This window comes from Felis catus, chromosome D1 (assembly GCF_018350175.1).
Source record: "Felis catus isolate Fca126 chromosome D1, F.catus_Fca126_mat1.0, whole genome shotgun sequence".
NCBI classification, from domain to species: domain Eukaryota; kingdom Metazoa; phylum Chordata; class Mammalia; order Carnivora; family Felidae; genus Felis; species Felis catus.
This window is the reverse complement of record NC_058377.1, coordinates 75,618,890-75,640,767: the sequence shown is the minus strand read 5'-3', so window position 1 is coordinate 75,640,767 and position 21,878 is coordinate 75,618,890. Positions and strand designations below refer to the sequence as shown.

Sequence of the window (21,878 nt, the reverse complement as noted above, 5' to 3'; positions counted from 1 at the left end):
GTAGTTTTATAGCAAAGAAAACGACGAATATAACCCCTTGCGTCCCTTGAAATTAACTTTCTAAGCCTGATCAAAAGACGTGTTTGTGTAACGTTTGAACCTTTTTTGAGGTGACATTTTCAAGATCAAAGCCAAAGATGGTCAAAGAGGAGGAGGTCCTGGCATTAACCAGACCTGAGTATATCAAATAGGAAATCATTTGCAGATCCCAGAGGCTTACTCTGTATCAACGTGGGAAACAGATGCCAATTTTGGCTTTGCGGGAGGGAAACAAAGGACAAGGAGATTCTTCCAACACAGGGTTTTGTTGGTTCAACGTCATCCTACCTCAAAAGTGAACAAAAGAGGGGCACCTGGGTGGCGCAGTCGGTTAAGCGTCCAACTTCAGCCAGGTCACGATCTCGCGGTCCGTGAGTTCGAGCCCCGCGTCAGGCTCTGGGCTGATGGCTCAGAGCCTGGAGCCTGTTTCCGATTCTGTGTCTCCCTCTCTCTCTGCCCCTCCCCCATTCATGCTCTGTCTCTCTCTGTCCCAAAAATAAATAAACGTTGAAAAAAAAAATTAAAAAAAAAAAAGTAAACAAAAGAGAAACCTAATGATTTACTCATCTCTCCCTCCCTCCCCCCTTTCCGTCTCTTTCTCTACCCCCGGCCGTCCCTATCTGTCTGTCTCTCTCTCTCCTCTCTTGGTTCCCCACCTCAGTATCTAATGAGAGTCTAAAAGCTTGGTTGTTATTGTTACCCTGAAATTAGAAAGAGTCTCAGAAAAAAAAAAAAGCGTCCATGAGGAAAGGAAAACAGGTAGATACTGTGACAGTTGGCAAGGGGTAGGTGGCAGGGACACAGGCTGGCTGGGTGTTTCTAACTTGTGTCTAATCACTGATCAGTGATGCTTCTTAGGCAGTGATTTAAATCTCAGGTGATTTAGATCACCTTTTTAAATAGAAGTATAACATCCATATACTAAACGCACAATCTTAAGTACACGGCTTGAATGCATTTTATAAAATTAACATACTTCTATAACTACCACTGAGATCAAGATCTAGAATATTATCAGCACCTCCAACATCTCTGTGCCTACCCACGTTTTTTTTCCCCTTAATAACCACCACAATTCACCTCTCACTCAACAATAATTAGAAATTCTGGCAAAAGTGCAAATTCAAAAAGTCACAGGCAATCCCAGAGCTAACACCTAATATATTTCCTCAGGCAGTCAGTGTCCACATTTCTGTGGGACAGAAGTACTCCCACACTCTGACATGTTCTTTATTTAGCCCTGTCCTCAAAAAAAAAAAAAAAAAAAAAAAAAGAAAAAGAAAAAAAAGATACCTTTGAAAGCACAGAAATTTCCAAAGCAGGTCCTATCTTGCAGAGAAAGAGCTGAGAAAGGAGACGAGTGTGGAAGGCAGTGAAGGCAGGGGGGCAGGGTCATTTTTGCCCTCCCCGAGAGCCTTCTGGGAGACTGGCCCAATCAGACCTTCACGTGGTTTCACTGGCGGTAGTGGCCCCCACTGGTGGGAGGGACCCACCATCAAAGTTCCCAGTCCCAGTGCCACCACAGTCGGCCAGTCCTTGTGCTGGTCAGTCCCAACTTGGAGGCTGGTCATGAGGAGGGCCCCTCAGTTTTCCACTAGTAAAACAGACTTGCTAGAACCAGTCCCCCTGACCACCAAGGAGCGCTGTGAAGAAAGTGAACGTGCCCACATGAAGCTACTTTGGAAGCAAATATAAGGTGGTACAGTACCCGGGGAATACAATCTCAGAGTTTCCAAGGAGGGGTTGAAAACTAACCACCTGGGCATCTGGCAGGTACACGGAAGGGCGCAGCTGGCCAGCGGCAACTGTGGCACACAGGGACATGTGTCTGAAGGGTGGGGACACTTGGACACCTGTTGACTGTTGCCATGCGGAGAACACAGGTTTAAGAGAGCAAGAGCTTCCGATTTTTGAGGAGAAGCCAGAATCTCATTTTTCGGGTGAAATGATGCAATTTTAAAAAGAGAATGATACCATAAAGCAAAGAAAACCCACCAGCAGGAGGGTGTGACCTACAGATTGACGGTTGCCAACCTGTGGGCAGGACAGGCTGGTCTTCCAGACCAGGACTGTCAGTGTCTGCTCCCACCTCATTACTCTACAGAGACCAGCATGTGCCCTGGACGGCAGTGGCTCCTGGGGCCCAGGAGGGGACACACTCCAGGTTCAGAATGACCAACTGAGTCCAGCATCCTCTTTAAAACAACAACAACATGGGGCGCCTGGGTGGCTCAGTCAGTTGGGCGACCGACTTTGGCTCAGGTCATGATCTTGCAGTCTGTGAGTTCGAGCCCCGCATCGGGCTCTGTGCTGACAGCTCAGAGCCTGGAGCCTGTTTCAGATTCTGTGTCTCCGTCTCTCTCTGACCCTCCCCCCTTCATGCTCTCTCTCTGTGTCTCAAAAATAAATAAACATTAAAAAATAAATAAAACAACAACAACAACAACAACAAGATGATTCTGAAACTAAGGTTCAGGAAGGAAATATGGTTTTATCAAGGCCTTCAGAGACAATGGTGAGGCGTCTCCACTCCTGTTTCTGGTGCCCCATTACCTGACCCCCTTTCTCTTGCAGGTGGAGAAATGAGTGCACGGGCACTGAGCGGATCAGGCCTCATCTCACGGACCTGGGGATTCTGCTCACCCCGCATGGCCCCCTTGGTCCACAAGCGCGAGGCTCCCTGCTGGCAGGGGCCTTTGGGGGAGCCTGTTCCTTACCTGCACATCGAGGTTTTTGCGAGAGGAGGCAGGTGTGTTGGCATAGGAACTGATGGAGGAGCTGGTGTTGATGTCATCGGTGCTGAGGTTGTCTATGGTGTCGCTGATGCCGCTGCTGACGGAGCTGCTGTCATCCCAGCTGCCGAGACAAACACATCCTGAGCACAAAAGCCTCACGTTGCGTCAGCTCAAGCCAACAATGTGGCCAAGTGCATACCGTCCCCGAAGGGTCCCTGTGTCCTAAGACCCCAGGCAAAGTTCTTGTGCCCCTAATGTGACTCATCTCAAGGGCACCACCTTTTTTTATCCTTGCTCTTCTGGATGGGCAGATGGGTGAAATGGCTGAAACAAACCTTCCCGCCAATGGAGAACGCTCTCCAGAGCAGAGGTGGCTGACCCACCCACCTGCCACCCCCCTCAACTTTATCTCGGGAACTCTGTAGAAGCCGATGGTTACTTCCCAGACCCGGCAGCGGAGGAAGAGTGACAGGTGTGGGGACTATTGCTGGATGCAGGACAGGGAGAGTCCAGAGCAGCATGCTCCCTGGGGTGACAGTGGGAAGACAGGCTGCAGTCCGAATTCTCTGGACTCCACTCCCGAATTGAGATGCCAAGGGAAGGAAAGCCACGGCAGTCGGCAGAAGCCTGTCAACTCCATTAGCAGCTGTACCTCTAAAAGCATCCCAGGACATATCTGAAAGAGTTCACTTCCCAACCCACAAATCCACTGAGACCATGCCTACCGCTCAAATCAAGTCTCCAAGCAACTGTTCCTCCTCCTCCTCATCACCGTCTCCCACCACCAGCAAGACTTTCAACCCATCACCCGGTCCTGCCACGTCTCCCTGCAAAATGTATCCCCGTGCGCACAGCCCTCCGCCTCTCCTGCCGCTGTGCCCTTCCAGCGGCTCTCAGCACCCCCTGGGTTACTGCAAAGAGGCCGCCAGGCCCGCTTCTCCCTAACAATCTGTTTCCCTCACAGCAGGCAGGACGATCCTTCCGAAAAAAGGAACATATCCTATGGCTCCACTGCCTAATACTTGAGAGCAGGGGCTTCTCAGGCACTGAAAGTCCCAACTCCTTACTCTGCTGCTCAAGACCCTCTGATCCGGCCTCCCTCTCCAGTCTGGCCTCGTGCCCCCCTCTCCATCGCCCGCTGGCTCTGGCCACGTGGGTTCCTGTTCCTTCTAGGCCAACAGGGTTCTTGTGTTCAAGACCCTACATTTGTTTTCCCTCTTTCTGGACACTGGCTCCTGCCTCCTTCTCATCTCAAGTGTTACCTCCTCAGAAAGGCCTCCCCTAGTCCTTGCATCTACAAGGCCCACCTCCCTCCCAACCAAGCCTGCTGCACCTTCTCCTCTGTTTGCTTGCAGGGTGGCAGGCACACAGCAGGTGCTCGGTAAACACTTGTGGATTTAAACTCACGGGAGTGAGAAGTCGAGTGTTCCGCCAAGTAAGCTTCCGACAGAAATGAAACCCCATCTACTTGATCTAGTGGAACAAGGTTTTTCTATCGCGCAGGTGGAGAGACCGAGGCTTAGAAAGGTAAAAAAGGCAACGCTGCCCTAGACCGACCAGCCAGCCAGTAAAAGGAGGAACAGAACCTGGATCCAGACGTTTGTGACTCCAGAGCTACCTCTTTACTGGGACGCCAAATGGCTTTCCATTACGTCAACTTTCAGTGCAGGTCGGAGTGTGGCGTGGCTCACTTTCTCAGGAGGAAGCCTGGGCTTGGAGGGCCTCACCGCAAAGGCCTCCTCACTCCCTGGCTCCGCCTGCAGGGTGAGTCTGTCCCCTCCACCTCCGGGCACACGGTACACGCTTATTAACCCCTCTAGACTGAACTCATGTTCAGCGAGACAGGACAAGCTCTGACGAAAAGTTGCCACCAGCTAGGGACTCTGAGTTCAGCCCCCTCCCCCAGCTCATTCTTAGACAAGTCACAACTCCCGTGCCTCAGTTTCCTTATGGGTGACACGTGGATGATACCACTAGGCTGGCTACCTATGTGAAGCTCTGTGGCAGAAAGCGTGACCTAACAGATGGAAAAGGACCCAAATCTACTCTCACGAGTGTGTGTGTGTGTTGGGGGGGTGGTGGTGAAAAATCACACGAGTCTTTAATTGTATCTGTTCTCTGGAGTTACCAATGTAATATATCTAAGATTTCCTATAATCCAGGGAAGAAGGAGGATTGAGGAGGGTAGGGTGGCTGGCAAGGAGGAAGGAGGGAAGTTAGGAACAGACGCCCATAAATCCAAGCCCCAGAGATTCTGCTCTGAATTTGAACCCGCTCCTCACGTATGGCCTTTCAACGCCAAGCTGTTACTCTGGAGGCGAGTGTGGCGCTGACTGTACACGAGACTGTTCTCACGCTGGTGCCCGGAGCATCACGGGGTTACCCTGGCTGAGCCGGCCCAGATGGGGAGAAGCCAGGGTAGGTGGGAGTGGGGAAACCAGTGACGAGGATGAAGGGGCAGGGACACTGAGGGAAGCCCCGGCTGAGCAAGAGCCTTCTTTCTGCCAGAAACCAGCTGTCCCTGCGGCCGGAGAACCAGTCACGCCTCCTTCACTTCTGGATCCTTCGGGATACTGGCCACGCTAGCTAGGTGTAAAATCGGCTACTTGGAACTTGCCCTTTCCCCCAAGTTCAGGGTGTAAGTGGCCATGAGCCACCAAGATCAGAGTCGGTGAGTTCCAAGACGGACTCCAAATACTTCCAGGAGACGCCCTGCGATAACAATGCCACCCTCGCAAGGGAATGTGGGCTACATGCTGGCTCTTCTGGGCCCCTCCTAGACATTCACGTTCTCTGTACACGTCTTAACAGCTGTGAAGTGCTGGGATGATCTCTTTCACTTGGCCTCAAACACAGTCCCCCAACTTGCGTGACCACACAGGAGATGCTGAGACGAACAAAGCACAACTCGGGAGGAGATGAAGGTAGAGCCTGAACTGCCAGTGGCCACTCCATCGTCACCTGCCCAAGAAGGCAGCAGAGTCAGGGGGAGTGATGTCGTGTGAGCGCCCGTATGGAGCCATACCTGAGGCTCCGAAGAGACAGAAGCACCCCTGGGAGACCGAATGTGAGGATAAATCCGTTCTTTTGCTCAAAACGAGTTTGCTCAGGTTTGTGTCAGTTGGTATCTTCGCGCTACTGAATGGGGAACTGCGATGTGTTTGCAAAAGGATTCCAGGCATGTGGCTGAGAGTCTGACAGGAAAGGTGCAGAAAAGCGTTCGGAATTCATTCATGCGGTTAACAAGAGGAGTCGCGTCCAAGCGAGTGGCAGAGGAAACTGTGTACGACCTGCACCAGGGGTTCGAAAGTCCACTGACCCAGGTCGGGGGAGAGATGGTGAAAGGGACTACAGAAACTGATTACAACAGAAATGTGAAAGAAACACAGAGGATCTGTGTTTGCTATGTGGCGAGACGAAATTTCAGCTACGAGGCTCAAGGGACCCGGGTGACACAGCAGAAAGAACTACAGTGTATTCAGCAACGGCTCTGGAACAATCACTCTGGAATATGATGTGGCCATCCGTGCATTCTGCTCTTGAATCTGACTGTGAAACACCATACAATGGCCCCGGAGCCTGCCGGAGATGATGAAGGTTTCAAAAGATGAAGGCAGATATGAAGTAAATCATAATATTAATGCTTAAATATAGGATGAAATCTTTGTCATCACTGGGATAATCTCTGTATATGTATAACACTTAAAAGAACAGGGGGGCATATTAAACAATCTAAAGAAAAAGGGTCTTGTGATTTCAATTTTGAATGAGTACTGATTTCTGACTTGAGATTTTTAAGATGAAAGGTTTAAGAACTGGGAGTCAGGCTGTAAAAAGAGTTACAGTACTTGAGAAAACTTAATTTATGACACATATAACTTTAGTTTATTTGACTTGCAAGAGTTATGTGCTTAGAAAGATTTTGCTCGTTAGGCCGGTAAGTCCCCACTGTCAGACATTTGAAGAGCTCGAGGAAACCATGCGTGTTAAACTTATGAATGCCATCTAAAATGTTTAAGGAAGCTTAATTATCCAAGTTTCCAAACAGTACTAATCATTAAAATTCAATTTGTTCAGTCTAAATTTATAAAGTACTAACCAAATAACAAATGGAAATCAGCTTAATTTATACAAAAATACTTGTTGTATAGATGAGATCTATAAGAAAACCTAGGTTTAAAAATTAACGCTTTTGGGGCGCCTGGGTGGCTCAGTTGATTAGGCATCCAACTTGGGCTCAGGTCATGATCTCACTGTTCATGAGTTCGAGCACCGCATCAGACTCTCCGCTGTCAGCACAAAGCCTGCTTCAGATCCTCTGTCTCCCTCTCTCTCTCTGCCCCTACCCTGCTTGTGCTCTATTCTTTCTCAAAAAAAAAATAAAAAAAAAAAAAATAAATAAATAAATAAATAAATAAGTAAATAAATAAATAAAAACTTAAATCATTAATAAACTGAATAGTAAAACCTAATAAATTCTAAGACGTTCTTTTTGGGCACAAAAGCGCTCCTTAAACATTAGCAAACTATTAAGGCAGATTTCGTTCTGTGAATGAATGAATGATTTCTATATGAACGACCAGAAGAACAAATGAACCCAAGAGAGCACCCCTCCTCGCCAGTTTTTTTCCCCGCTCCAGTTCATCTTTGCTCTACGTTGCAAGACTTCCAAAGCCATTCCAAAATCGCTCCCCAAATCTTGGTGGAAACGACACTGTGTTTGACATCCTTGGGAAGAAGCTGAATCCCAGGGCCTCCTCCTGCCTCACAGCCTGTATTATAGGAAATTCAGAGGAATGTGGGACGCAGAGCTTGGCTGGTTTCCCTGTCTTTTTTAAAAAATTTCAAGACAGCATATCATGTTTATGCCCTATAAATTCTTTGGCAGAGACACAGACAAATGGCAGGAAGATGCTTCCACTGATTCCTCAAGAACCATTAATGCCAACACATCGTTTCCCAGCCAGATCACAGGCATGTACCTTTTTCACTAATCAGTGAAGTGTCCCCCATTGGCGCAGTCATACAATGGCGTCTGGGAGTGATCAGTGATCCGATTTGAAAACAACCTTCCACCATTTGGAGCCAATGGGTGGGTGGAAGGAACTCTATCAAACATTCGCTATTGTTCTTTAAGACTCCTAAACTCAACACTTTTGGATCCTGATACAAGGGCTTTGAATTCATCTGTTCTTCTTACCCAGTCCAGTCAGCACCCTCTCTGTGCCAGACACCGTACAAGGCAGTGGAGACACAGTGATGACTCCCAGTTGTCCTTACCCCCGACAGCAAGGCCAGGGGATGTGACAGACAAGAATACATAGCCCAGACACAAATGAAAATGTAAATCGGGAAGGTGAGCAAAGGGTACCAAGTAGAAACTGCACTGGTTCCAGACATTTCTACAGCGTTTGATGTCTCAAGCCACCAGCCGGGTACCAGCACACGGTAACAGGAATAGCCTGCAGCGTGCCCGATCCCAGGCCCACCGACACTCGCTGCTATACGGCAGTCTCCTTCAAGGCATGGAAGTGGCAAAGGGGCCGGGAGAGCCAGGCCCTGTCCTCAGCCATCCCTAGAACTACTCCTTGTTACTCATTTTCTCTCTACGCCCCAGACTTCCAAATCAGGAGGGAGCTGAATGCAGCCATCCCAAAGGCTGCTTTCTTTTCTTTTTTTAATTTTTTTAATGTTTATTCATTTTTGAAAGACAGAGACAGAGCACAGGTAAGGGTGGGTGGAGAGAGGGGGGCGGGACACAGAATGTGAAGCAGGCTCCAGGCTCTGAGCTGTCAGCACAGAGCCTGACATGGGGCTTGAACTCATGAACTGAGAGATCATGACCTGAGCCAAAGTTGGCCACTCGACCGACGGAGCCACACGGGCGCCCCTCAAAGGCTGCTTTCTAACTGACATCCTAGGAGTTTAAACTCAGAGAAAAGTTGGTACAGAGACAAATGGGCACATGGAAGGTCCCCACGGATCTTAGAGCATCTCCTCTCCTTCAGTAAAAACTGCCCAACAGGTAACTGCACCTTCTAGTCTTTGGGTTTGTTACTTCATCACTAATTTCACCCCTCAGCTTATTTTTTTTAAGCCCACACAATCTTTTTTCTTTTTTTAGTTTATTTTTATTTACTTATTTACATTCAAGTTAGTTAACATACAACGTAATCTTGGCTTCAGGAGTAGGATGCAGTGATTCACCTCTTATATATGATGCCCAGTGCTCATCCTGAAATGTGCTCTCCATAATGCCCATCACCCATTTACCCCACACCCCCACCCACCTCTCCTCCAGCAACCCTCAGTTTGTTTACTGTATTTAAGAGTCTCTTATGGTTTGCTTTCCTCTGTTATCACCTGAGTTTTGAGAGGGAGATAGCAAGCAGGGGAGGGGCAGAGACAGAGGGAGAGAGAGAACCCCAAGCAGGAGTTACACTGTCAGCACGCGGGGCTGGAACTCATGAACCGTGAGACCGTGACCTGAAGTCAAGAGTATGATGCTTAACTGACTGAGCCACCCAGGCGCCCCTAAGCCCACACAATCTTTTAAATACTTGGAATAGGTGCCAATATCTTGTACATAGGAGACAATTAGCTAGCCCTGAGTAGTAACTGCCCTTTTTAGACAGAGATGCACTTTCCCATTTGACACAACCCCTAGCTAAGCCTCTTCACTCACCCTGCAATTTGAGTTTGCAAACTTTCCTAGAGAGGCAACAACCCAAGTCATAACATAGAGTCTGCGTTAGACCACACTATTTATCCACAAAGGAACAGAATGCAATCTTAACTAATATTTATAGGCACCACTGAAGATGTTTACCAAATGCCAGGTACCCCACTAGGCACATTATATATATTATTCCATTCCCATTTTCCACTGGATGAAACAGAGGCTTAGGGCCCAGAGCTCATCAGAAGAATGGGATTCAAACCAGACTCCATGCACCCTTCCAGCTCGTCTGAAATCAAGCACATACAGATCAGCTTGGAAATCTGTCTGCTAACCAGCCTAATCACAAAAGAACCTCCACCAGCTGATAGCAACCAAGTGTATCAAAAAGGGACCCCATTTTGGACAAGACACAGCATTTTGACCAGAACCATGGCCTCAACTGTTTGTCTACTATCTCTTGAAATACAGATGGGAAATGATTTGCCAAAAGTGATCAGAAAATCCACTCAAAAATGGAAAGACCCATAAAGCTAGGAGGATCCTATTTCAGTCTTATAAGAGATGCTGACATCACTGTGTCAGGAATTCAAATGCCACTCACAAGGCTTAAAGCACAAGTTTAACAGCCAAACAAGCTATCTGCTATGAAGAATGCAGGTGAAAGCATCATAAATTATTTTAGCTCCTCACATTCCCTGTTTTCCTCCCTGTTGTGGGGAGTGAGCATTCCACACAACCGAGGAGACAAACCTGCCTTCACCAGTGTACCCCCTTCCCCCTTCCCTGAAGAACCACCTTTAATCTGGACACATTTTTAATATCAAGCTCTTCCGGGGAGTTTCCAAATGCAGCAGGAATTGGTAATGGTCCTGAATTAATGTGATTTCATATTTGTAACTTCATCTCCCATAAAGCAAAAAAGCAAAGAGGAATGATTAAACGGATTTTTCCACTAGGATTTACACACCCATGTGTGAGGAATCCTGGGTTTCAGCTAAAGACTCCAACTCTGAGGAGTTACTGAAGGGTCCAGAGGGTCATTACACTCTTCAAATGGACTCCCTGTGAGATAATGTTGTTTACTCAAGGGAAAGACATGCTAACCCAAGTAAAAAAAAAAAAAAAAAAAAAAAAAAAAAAAAAAATCAATCAGATTGCAGATACATATTTGTTGTCTGTTCACTGATAAATCACCATGCAGAGAGGAAGGACTCTAACTATGGTTCTCGAAAGCAGTCTTCACAAAGCAGCAGCTCCTCACACCCAACCCCCCTAACCCCAAAGACTGGGTCCACTTCCAGAAGGCCCTTAGCGCGTCCTCAGGAGCAGTCGGGGGCAGCCCCTGCCCCACTTTCTGCCTCTCTCCTGGTGGCTGAGCGCTCGATTCAGAGACACCAAGGGCTGGGCCCAGGCCTTACCTGCTTACTTTTCCAGTTCTGCCCTAGAATCACAGCAGAGCTCATTTTCACGGCCCTGTGCCCCCCGCCAGACAGCTGTATTCAGTTGCAAAAGCCCAGACTGGTGGAACTTGTTTTCTGGCTATTGTTCAAGGCAATTGTTCCTGTGAAACCCCAGGGCCCGGGCGGAATGAGATCTTTTGGTGTGGATGAGTGAGCAAGCCCAACTGTAGGCTGAGTAGTAACCCCTGGGGAAGGGAAAGGGTTTGGCTACCTTCACTTCCCACCAGACAGGTATGTTAACTATTTCCTTCCCAGGAGGTATTCTCCAGGGCATCACCTCCTCCACCCACTGCTGGCAGTCTATTTAGAAAACCTACCTTCACAGAAAGCAAGAGCACTTCCTCAGAATCCCACCTTTCATTGTCTATCTGGGAATGATAATAGTGTAATAACCAACTTTAAATGAAGTTCAAAGTTGTGCCAGACCTCATGCTAATTACATGCATTATTTCCTTTCATCCCCCACAACTCCACGGTACAAATAACAACTCTTACTGGGGGCTTGCTTCCGTGCCAGGTCCTGTTCACTTACATTTTCTCTGGGTACTCACACTATACCCATTTTAGAGATGAGACAACTGAGGCTTGGAAAGAAAGGCCCAAAGGTCATACAGCTAAGAAATGCTGAAGCTGGTTGGGGCGCCTGGGTGGCACAGTCGGTTAAGCGGCCGACTTCAGCCAGGTCACGATCTCGCGGTCCGTGAGTTCGAGCCCCGCGTCAGGCTCTGGGCTGATGGCTCAGAGCCTGGAGCCTGTTTCCGATTCTGTGTCTCCCTCTCTCTCTGCCCCTCCCCCATTCATGCTCTGTCTCTCTCTGTCCCAAAAATAAATAAATGTTGAAAAAAAAATTAAAAAAAAAAAGAAATGCTGAAGCTGGGATTCAAACACAGATCCAAGAGTGTTCAACCACCCCCGTTTATTTAATCATTTGGCATCCTTTATTCCATGCCTATCATGTAAACAACAAGGACTTCAAAATTTTCCACACCAAAAAAAGAGACAGTTACTCGAAAAAAAGCCATAAGCAAGCCTCTTGTCTCTAGAGTTCACCTTCTGAGATCAGCCTACATGGTTTGCAAAATGTGCTAGAACTTGAGCTCGAATGAAAGTAGGGGCAGACACGAACCCTAGTGAATTTAGTCTCCTCTAGCAGTGGGCCAGGGGACCACTAAGCCCTGGAGGCTCCAGATGGAGGCAGCACACAGCTCCAGAGAGAAAAGTAAAATAGATTTATTTGAAGCCTGGCTCCACCATTTACTTTGTCAGAGGCACCTCCTCCCACTCCCCGCTAGCTCCCTACCCCTGCGCAGGAGACCCAGGCTTCCCTTTGTGTGATACGGTGCTAACACCAGGCCCCATGAGCCTCTTGTGGGGACCAGATCAGACCTGCAGGCACTCAGGAGATAACCAGCTCAGCTGCGGTACAGAATCCGGGGAGCCTGAAAGGACCGCAGGAAGGAAATGCAGGACCGCACTACAAAAGAGATGATAAAGTACCAGGGCAAGAACTTGCTTCTTGCGGCTTCGGTGTCCCAGGGGAGAAGCAGCCTCTACAGACGGTGCCAGGTGCAAGGCCAATCACTCGGGGTGGAGAGAAACAAGAGCCCCATAAAGAGGGCTCCGAGGGGATTTAGCAGCATTCAGAATGCCAGGGGTTGAGTTTCACCCCACAGCACCTTTGTCCCATTTTGGTAACTCATTCCTTTAACAAGTAGGTGGTCCCCTGAGTAAGCGTGAAATTCCTCCCTTTGGCTCCAGGGCCTTGGTGGGGCTAGAAACCCCAGAGGGATGCCTTCTGGCCTCATTGTTACAATAGGCACCAGCGTGTCTGCTGACCTCAGCTACACAAAGCCGTCTCTCGTCCAAGGCTCCTCCAGAGAGGGCTGCTGACACTTGGTCCACTGCCGGTCAGCTTTTGCCAAAGATCTCAACAAACTCATCCTGGTGTTCTGTTTACCAGAAGATACGTGTACCCTAAACATCAACGGGATTCAGCACATTATACACAGCTAAGGCAAATAATAGCAAACGCCTACAACGAGGTGACAAACTTTAAAGGTGGGATCTAGGCCCGCTGGTAGGTACTTTACACACATTATTCCACACACTCCTTTCTGTTACCCTATGAGACACAGACTATTAACGTTTCCTTTACATAAATGTGGAAACTGAGGCTTCCAGAGCCCAGGCCATCTGCCCAAGACGCCAGACCTAATAAACGGAGCTGGACTGGAACCTAGATCTGCCGATGCTAAACCCAAGCTCTTAACCACATTCATTCAACTTAAGAGCAGAAGGAAGGATTCTTTTAACTAGATCCCAGTCATATAAGAACTTACAACTCCCACATGTTATCCAAAAAGCCCAGGACACTTTTTCATGCAATCAAGTTATTCTTAAAACATCTCCAAGGAGGTAAATGAAAGGGGGGAGGGGCAAATCCCACACAGAGCCTTGGCTGGCTGCCTTAGGTCTAGAGTAGGTGAAGGGGGATGCGGAGTCCCAACATTTCTATCACCTACCCTGCCACACCCACGCACTCCACTCACTTTCAATTCCCAATACCTCTTTAGAGGTCTGGGACCTCTAATTCCCAACCTGAACGCACAAAACAGAACCACGACTGCCTCAGGGAAGCTGAGACAGGGGAGTGTCCCCCCAAAACCAATCCGCCCGGCCTCGTTTTGCAGTGTTGTCTTGTCGGGGGCCTGACCTTACAAGTTATCCCTTCTGGGGCAAAAGGGAAGCAAAGAGAACTCAGGTCCAGAAACAACCGCTCAAAATCAGCTCTGCAGCCCCCAAACACTTCAGCTCTAGCTAATTAGCCAAGCCTAGCACACATGTGAGCAGCTAGTGCCAAGCTTGGGTCAGCATTAACATGCCGGGCGTATAACCTCTCCTTCCAGGACTCAATAAATCCAGCTTCCCAGGAGGCAGCCCCAGAGTTCCAGGGCACAGTCCCAGGAGCCCAAGGCCAGCTCCAAGGCCACTGGCTGTCCCAGATTTGACTTCCACTTGGGCTCCTGCCCCGCTGAACCTGGTACAAGCAGAAACCCAGTCACTGGCCCAGAAGCCTCAAAGGGATGAGAGAGCTCCCAGGCAGGTCCTGCTGCAAAACAGAGTTGCTTTTTAATATCCCACCCCCGCCCTCTCTGAAATAAGCAGAATCTGAGAAGCCCAGGCAGGCCACGCTTGCCCGTCTCATGTGCGCTTTGGTGAGTCCTCTGCAACAAAAAGTGCCCTTCGTCCAGCTGAATCCACATTTAAACCTGTAGCTAAAACCATCCCGAGCCATCTGCCAAGCCCAACAAGGAAGGCAGAGTGGTGTCTAGACCCAGGTTCCCATGCCAGCTTGGCCTCTTACTAGCTGTGTGACTTTGAGCAATTCCTTAACCTCTCTTGGTTCCCATTGCCGCACCTCGAAATTGAGGATAATATTGCTGGCTCTGCAAAGAAAATTACATGAGACCGTGTCTGTTAGATGCTTGGAGAGCAGTAGGTGATAATGAACATCTTTTTTTCTCTTCCCCCTTGTCTGGCTTAAAATAGAAACGCTTCTCTTCGGGCAGCGTTATAGCAGCCCCAGCGAATAAGAAAAGTACTCATATTTAAATCTCCCATGCTATCTCTCTTGGAGCCCAGTTTCCAGAAAAAAAAAAAAAGCCACCCAGTAATTTGCAGTATTAGTAAACATAACCGCAAACTCACCCGGCTTCTTAGATTCCAAACAAAACCTCCAACTGCAAGTCATTTTCATCAGGGCCCTCCAAACCACTAGCAACCCTTGCTGGGGCCCACATGGCCTCTCTCGAGCTCTCTCCTCCCCCCAAACTGGAAGGTCCCCCCCTCAAAAAAAAAACAAAAAACAAAAAACAACACCTGGAATAAGGATCTAAGACAGTTGGGAGGTCAGCACCCAGTTTTTCAGTTTTAAGAGCCTCCTTTGCTAAGTTGGTCTGTAAAAGCCTGACATTCCCCAAATGTCCAGGTGGACAAGGACAATTGGGGAAGGCTCCGGCTTCCTCCAGGATTATCAAGGCTGGCGCGAAAGGAGTTGGGGGTGGCAGGGAAAAGGATGCTGTGATTCCGGACCAGCCGCTTCCCCCCATCGCAGAGCCCACGGGGATTTTGGCAGCTGTACCACTGGCTGCTCTGCAGGGCTTTCCAATATCACCCAAGGAACGACAAGGCAGGACACGCGGCACACCCCGCCCCAGGCCCCAGAAATTTGAGGAAATCATCCTACCTGGTAAGGTTCCTGGGCCAGAGCATTTCACTACATTGTGGTCCTTAGAGAAAGCGGACAAAGAAGCCGAATGAGTCTCACGATGGCAACTCAGCCAGCCAGCCAGCCGAGCTAGAGCTGGCCCACGTTGGGCCAGGGAATCCCGGGCACCCAGCAACTCTCCTACTGAAGGACCAGTCAGACGGGGATCACTATGCCCCAGCCCAGAAAAGAAATCTGATCCACCAACAAAATTAACCCCTTAAGTGCTGAAGGAGCGAGAGGTCAGGCCTGAGTGCTAGCATCAAGTCAGCTGTGAAAAGTTTCAGCCAGGCAAAAGCTAACACCAAACTCTGAAACCATTACCGTAAAGAACCTAGTGGGAGGGCCCTCGCTATGGTCCCGGGGAATCTGCAACAGTGGGTCAAGTTGAATAAAACCTAAACGTGAAAAAAGATTTTTAGTCCCCCTGGACTGTGCCAAAATGTTGGGAAAAGTCCTTTCAGCCAAAAGTGTTACTATTAACAACGACACAGAAAAACCACTCGTGATAACATTTCTCAGCTCATTCCATAGACCACTGAAAACAAAGTATTTGATTGAAATGATTAGCCTACACAAGTAACTTCTGAACCTAAAGGGGAAGATACCTATTTGTATAGTGAACAATGATGTACATAATTTCCGGTGATGTCAGTTTTGATGCGGTGCCAACAAAAATAGGCATTAATTCCTGATGCTATTTTTTTTTTAAAGGAGGCTCAGTCTATGCATGGCTACTTTAAACATTACGGTACAAAGGCTGGGAGGGGAGGTGGGATGGGAGAGAGTCCCAGTTCTGGGATGGGAAGGGGTTGCACCGGCTAATCCCTATTAAAACCTGTAATCAAGGAATTCAGAAGGAACTATGTAAACAGATGCTGTGAACAATGAACAACTGTTTTACTATTGAAAATTCAAAAGCAAAATTATGTTATAGCCACAAGCTTTTATTTTAAAACGAAGAAGGATTAAGATGCTCTCCAAAACTCCAACTCCCTCTCCAAAAAATCCTAACAGTTGGCTCCTGACAGCTTTCAAAGACTTTCTCTGAGAAAAGCTACCCGCTGCCCCCTCCCTACCCCCCCGCCCCCCCCCCCCCCCCCCCCCCCCCCCCCCCCGCCTTGGTTGGGCCGCCTCTCTAGAAGGATGGGGGAGTAGGGGGTTGTGTGTGTGTGTGTGTGTGTGTGTGTGTGTGTGTGTGTGTGTGTGTTGGGGGGTGGGGTGGGGTCAGGGAGAAGTACAGGGTCTTGTGTGGTCAGCCTTTGCTCAGCAAACAGAAGCCTTTCAAAGGCGAATGAAGAGCCATTCCTCCCCCAACCAAGAGGGAGGGAATAAAAGGTCAGCTCAAAAGGGAAACAGGGTCTAGTAGGGCTTCCCAGGTGAATGCAAAAGGCAAACGTGTCCAGGAGCAGAGATTGTAATCTTGAAGGAGTCCCAACCGAGGTTAATCATTCGCATCTCATCCCTCGGGCCCTCCCCCACTAGAAAAAAAAATGCTGCCATCATCTGTAGCAGGGGGGTGGGGTGGGGGGAAGACAGAGGTCAAGGGGTGGGAGAGGGGTGGATTTGGGGAGACGTGTGGCTCAGATTTGAGACAAAAAGTCAGGATGGATCCAAGCTCTGGCTGACAAAGAGGCTGTAAACCATTCTGTGTACTTTCTACACCGTCCTGGGAACTGAATTCATCTTTATAACAAGACTTGATAATCTGGTTGACTTCTGTGTTAATTTGGGTAGAATGAGGCAGTGACTATATATGCATGGACACATACAGACATATGTATACACATGCACATACACATGCAAAAAAATTTCCACTGTTTGCTATACTGTTCCTTGTTTTAGGCAAATGTGTAAAAATCCAGATTAACTGCCAACAGAAATTAAGGGCTGTGTATCCATGCATTTAGTCATTCATTCAACTAACTGCTATTTATTGAGCACTTGGTATAAGCCAAATCACATTGTTCTAACTGCTGAGGACACAAAATAGACCGAAAATTCCCTATGCTAATGGAACCTACCTTTTAAAGGTGGAACTATAAAATAAATGACATAAAATGTAAATTACATAGTATATCAGTGATAAATGTTAAGGAAGAAAAGTAACACAGGGAAGAGGATGTGATTTTTGGGGGAGCGTGGTGTCTGAAATTTTTTCATAAGGTGGTTAGGGAAGGCCTGCTGAGGGGATGATTGTTACTATAGACCTGAATGAATTGTAGAATATGGTTATGTGAATATCTGGGGGTAAAGAGCCTTCCAAGAGAGGAAATGGTCAGTGCAAATGTCCTGCGGCAGGATACAACTTACACATCATTCCAAGAACCACTGTGGCTAGAGCAGAGAGAACAGTGAAGCAAGGGAAACCCAGGAGTAGGTCAGGTCCAAGGGGCAAGGGAGAAGGGAGGAGGGAAGATACTTAAGGAGAGTCTGGCAAATTGCTGTATCTTGGCTTTTCCTCTCACAGAGGGTGCACGGGAAGGTGAATCAATGGAATTTCTCCTTGAATAAAAGTTTGTTTAAATCTCCTACAACACTAAATATATTTTAATTATTCAAAAATTTTACAAGGGCAAATTTATTGCACAAGACAACGTGCGTGAAGGGGGGGTCTCAGTCCTTTTTCTGTGGTTAAAACAATCACATCCTTAGGGGCACCTGGGTGGCTCAGTCAGTTAAGCACCTGACTTCGGCTCAGGTTAGTGTCATGGTTTGTGAGTTTGAGCCCTGCATCAGGCTGTCAGCTGTCAGCACAGAGCCCACTGTGGTTCCTCTGTCCCCCCCCCACCTCTGCCTCTCACTGCCCCCCAAAATAAATAAAGATTAAAAAAAAAGAATCACATCTTCAACATGAAATACTGAAGTTGTAGCTAGAGGTTCAAATTTAGGCAGGGCGTTTTCATGCTATGAAAGATAACCATCAATGTGGCTAAGAGATCTAACCGGGGGTGGGGGGGTGGGGAGGGGAAGCAAGGTAGGTCAACCAACTCTATCAGAACTGATGACCTTTGGCTCTTTTCAAAGAGCCAATCTTCCCCTGTCATTTCTGAACCTGACTTCTAAACAGGCCAAATTTCAAAGACCTTCTAGAACTCAGAGCATTCTTCTCCATAGAAACAGTGTTATCAATCATGTTAAGGCTCTCAGGTGAATTCACAGAGCCATTTTGTAAACCAAAAAGGAGCTAATAAACTCTGCCCAGGTACCAAAGAGTAGCAGGAAAGAAACATTATTCTTGGGCTACAGTATGTAATTAGAGAAAACAAAAAACCACTGAAGTGAATCTAAAAAGATGTTCACTTATATCTAATGAGTGCTTTATTAAAACAATAGTAATAAAGATACTTTACTGCTTCCTCCAACGTCGTTAGTTTCTCCCTTTTTACGGACTCTTTCCCATTGGCCATTCCACCAAAATAAAACCGATTTTCTTTAACCCCCATGTCTGTATTCTCCTCTGCAACCACGCCAGTCTTTGTTCCATGTTACAGCAAAACACCTTGAGGGGCACCTGGGCGGCTCAGTCGGTTAAGTGTCTGACTTGGGCTCAGGTCATGATCTCAGGTTTTGTGAGTTCGAGCCCGGCATCAGGCTCACTGTTGTCAGCATAGAGCCCACTTCAGGATCCTCTGTCCTTCTCATGCTCTCTGTCCCTCCCCCATTCATGCTTTCTCTCCCAAAAATAAAAAAAAATAAAAAAAAAATAAAACCCAAAAACACCTTGAAGGAGCTGACAGCATTCCAACTCCCCTGGCCTGTTCTCTCTTCATTCCAACTTGAGTCCCCACCACTTCAAGGAAAAAATGCTTTGTTTCTCCCAAGCGCATCCATAGCTTAGTTTCTGCTACAGCCAATGGCCTTTATCCTACCTGGGTTTTTAGAAGCTTGTTGCATGATGAGAGCGGCCTTCCTTCTTGACTGGGTCTCCTGTCTAGCTTCCATGCCTGGTTTCTTCCTCCCTCACTGCCTGTGCCTAAGTCTCTTTAGCTGGCCCTCCTCCCCTCCTCTCTAGACCTCGAGGGTTCCAGACCTCATCCCCTATCTTCTCTACCTCGTCTTTTCCTTGGGGATCTTACCCAGGGCTTCAAACATGAGACACAGACAGACAATCCTATTTGGGTGCTTGATGCATCTCAAACCTATTGCACCTTATGCGAAACTCTTGCTTCCAACTTCCAGCTTGTCTGCACTCTCCTCTCCCAGTCTTCCGTCTCAGCGAATGTACGACCGTCCTTATCCACCCTTGGTTCTGTCTTCCCTTACTGCCTCCTATATGATCCGTTAACAAGTCCTTTTGGCTACATCTCCCCAGTATACTGTGAACTGGTCATTACTCAGTGTCTACGGTAAGACAGCCTTGGTCTAAGCCACCACCATCTCTCCTTCAACAGCCACCTCCCTGGTCATTCAGCTTCCCTCTTGCCCCGCGGGGCTCCATCCTCCACACGGCAATGACAGTTCTCGTTTTCAAATGTACATCAGGTCGAGTTACCTTCTGCCCCAAACTCTCTAAGAGCTTACCAGGGACTTGGAATAAAATCCAAATTCGCCTAGAAGGTTCTATATCATCTGGCTCCTGCCCACTCTCTCTGCCACTCTGCCCCCCTCCTTCATTATGTTCAAATACAGGGCCTGGGCCCTCCAATGTACCAGCCTCTCCCCATTTCATAGGCCCTTTGCTAGGGTTCCTTCTGGAATGCCCGTCCCCACCTCTGACTGTGGCTGCCTTCCTTCTCATGGTTCAGGTCTTGGTTGGGATGTCACCTCCTCAGGGATAGCTCCCTAGACTCTGGCCCAGTTACTTTCTACCCCATGATACCTCCTGGCACTTGCCAGTCAGCACATTACCCCTTTTTGTTGGGGAGGGGTGTTTGTATTTTCCAAAAAATAAGTAAGCTCCTTGAGGATAGGTGTGATACCTTCTCTTGTTCTGAGTGATTTCCTCCCAGTGCCAATGGTACCACTGATGTGGTCCTGAACCAAATGGGCACAGGAATACAAAACAGGGAACTGAACATTCTATGTAGTCTCTGGGACTCTTGGTACTTCCAAGGACTTCAGCTCAGTGGTTTTTAATTGTATATTTGGTCAAAGACCCATTTAAGAATCTGATGGAGGGATGCCTCAGTTGGTCAGCTCAGTCGGTTAAGCCTCCGACTTCGGCTCAGGTCATGATCTAGCGGTCCATGGGTTTGAGCCCTATGTCGGGCTCTGTGCTGACAACTCAGAGCCTGGAGCCTGCTTCAGATTCTGTGTCTCCCTCTCTCTGCTCCTCCCCTGCTCATGCTCTGTCTCTCAAAAATAAATAAAAGTTAAAAAAAAAAAAAAGAATCTGATGGAAGCTCAAGTCTGCCTGCCCATAAGGAAAATGCATACAGACAACATTTTGCACACAATTTCAGGGATTAGCTGACCACCTGAAGCCTGTCCATCAACCCCAGGTTAAGGGCAGTTGCTTCTGAGTTTTATGGCACTGACTTCATACAAGGTCTAGTCCCACTTTTATACTACGATTGTTTCCTTCATTCACAAGCCAGTCTTAGATTCATTTGCTTTCGTTGGACTTGCTAATACACACACACACACACACACACACACACACACAAAGGGAAGGAAGGCAGGCTCTCCTGGATGGACAAAAAAGAACGGGAAGAGGTTCAAAGATCTGTGCAAACAAGAAGCATTGCTCTTCTGCTGTGGAATTTTGCTGAATGTGATCTGCACTAGATGGTGGAAAGCAGAGAAATACTCCAGAGGGCTTTAGCAAAGCTTCCAAAGTACAGGAGTCAACACTAGGGACTTTGTGATTGTAACAGAAATCATAAGAAACTAGGTAGATTAGGCCTAGAAAATGAACATTCAACAAATAGCCACGGAGTGTCTAACCTGTGCCAGACCAGACACTGGGAAACAGAGGGCGAGTAAGAGAAAATGCCCCAGCTCTGATGGGACTACTTACTTGAAAGAGACAAAGAAGGAAAGCAAAATCATTCTGCGTGTTATGGCAAAAGCGATGAAGGAAACAAACAGGGTGCCGGGAGACAGAGTCACAGGAGGCACCTTTTGAAATAAAGTGGTCGGGAAGGGCATCTCAGGAAGTGATATTGAAGCTAGATGTGAAAGGTGAGGGGGAGTTAGCTGGCCATCCAAAGGAGGGAAGTCAGGTGTTCCAGGAGGAGGGGATGTCAAGTGCAAAGGCCAAAGAGAGGGAAGAGCTGTGTGTTTGAGAAACCCAAGGGTGGCTACCATACTTAGAGCACGGGTGGGGAGGTGTTAATGGAAAAGGAAGTTGGTCCCCTGGAGAACTCCAAACCCATTAGTAACAAGTGGTGATCCCAGTGAGGCGTCAATAAGGAACTCCGGAGATACAGTCAGTGCCTCTGCCCCTCCAGCCTTCTTTCTCCATTTCCTCAATTCTTTTCGGGGCCACAGGCTCTGTAGCATAAATGAGAAATCCCCCTTTCCTGTTGAGGTGCTTGTGCAGAATCTCTGCTTGCACCCGTCCTGGCCCAGCTTATTCTTTGCATTTACACACATTGTGGATCCTGCCCTACTTCTCCAGTGAGGGGGAGAGGTCCTGTCCTCCAATTTTATTACAAAGACGACAGGCTGCATTTCGGCCTCAAATCTCTTATCTTGTGGACTTGCAGGTTTCTGTTCCCTTCAACTGGTTGTGTCAGGATCGTCTGGAG

General features: G+C 47.9%; 1 protein-coding gene across 17 annotated transcripts in view; it reads right to left on the bottom strand.

Annotated features, from left to right (window-relative positions):
- Window positions 1-21,878, bottom strand: part of NAV2 (neuron navigator 2) — a 742,802-nt gene that overhangs the window by 74,691 nt on the left and 646,233 nt on the right. For all 17 annotated transcript variants that reach the window (XM_023239646.2, XM_045039059.1, XM_019812168.3 and 14 more), the window contains one exon: window positions 2,757-2,895. In XM_023239646.2, the coding sequence (XP_023095414.2) occupies window positions 2,757-2,895 (139 nt within the window). The remainder of the gene's footprint in view (window positions 1-2,756; window positions 2,896-21,878) is intronic.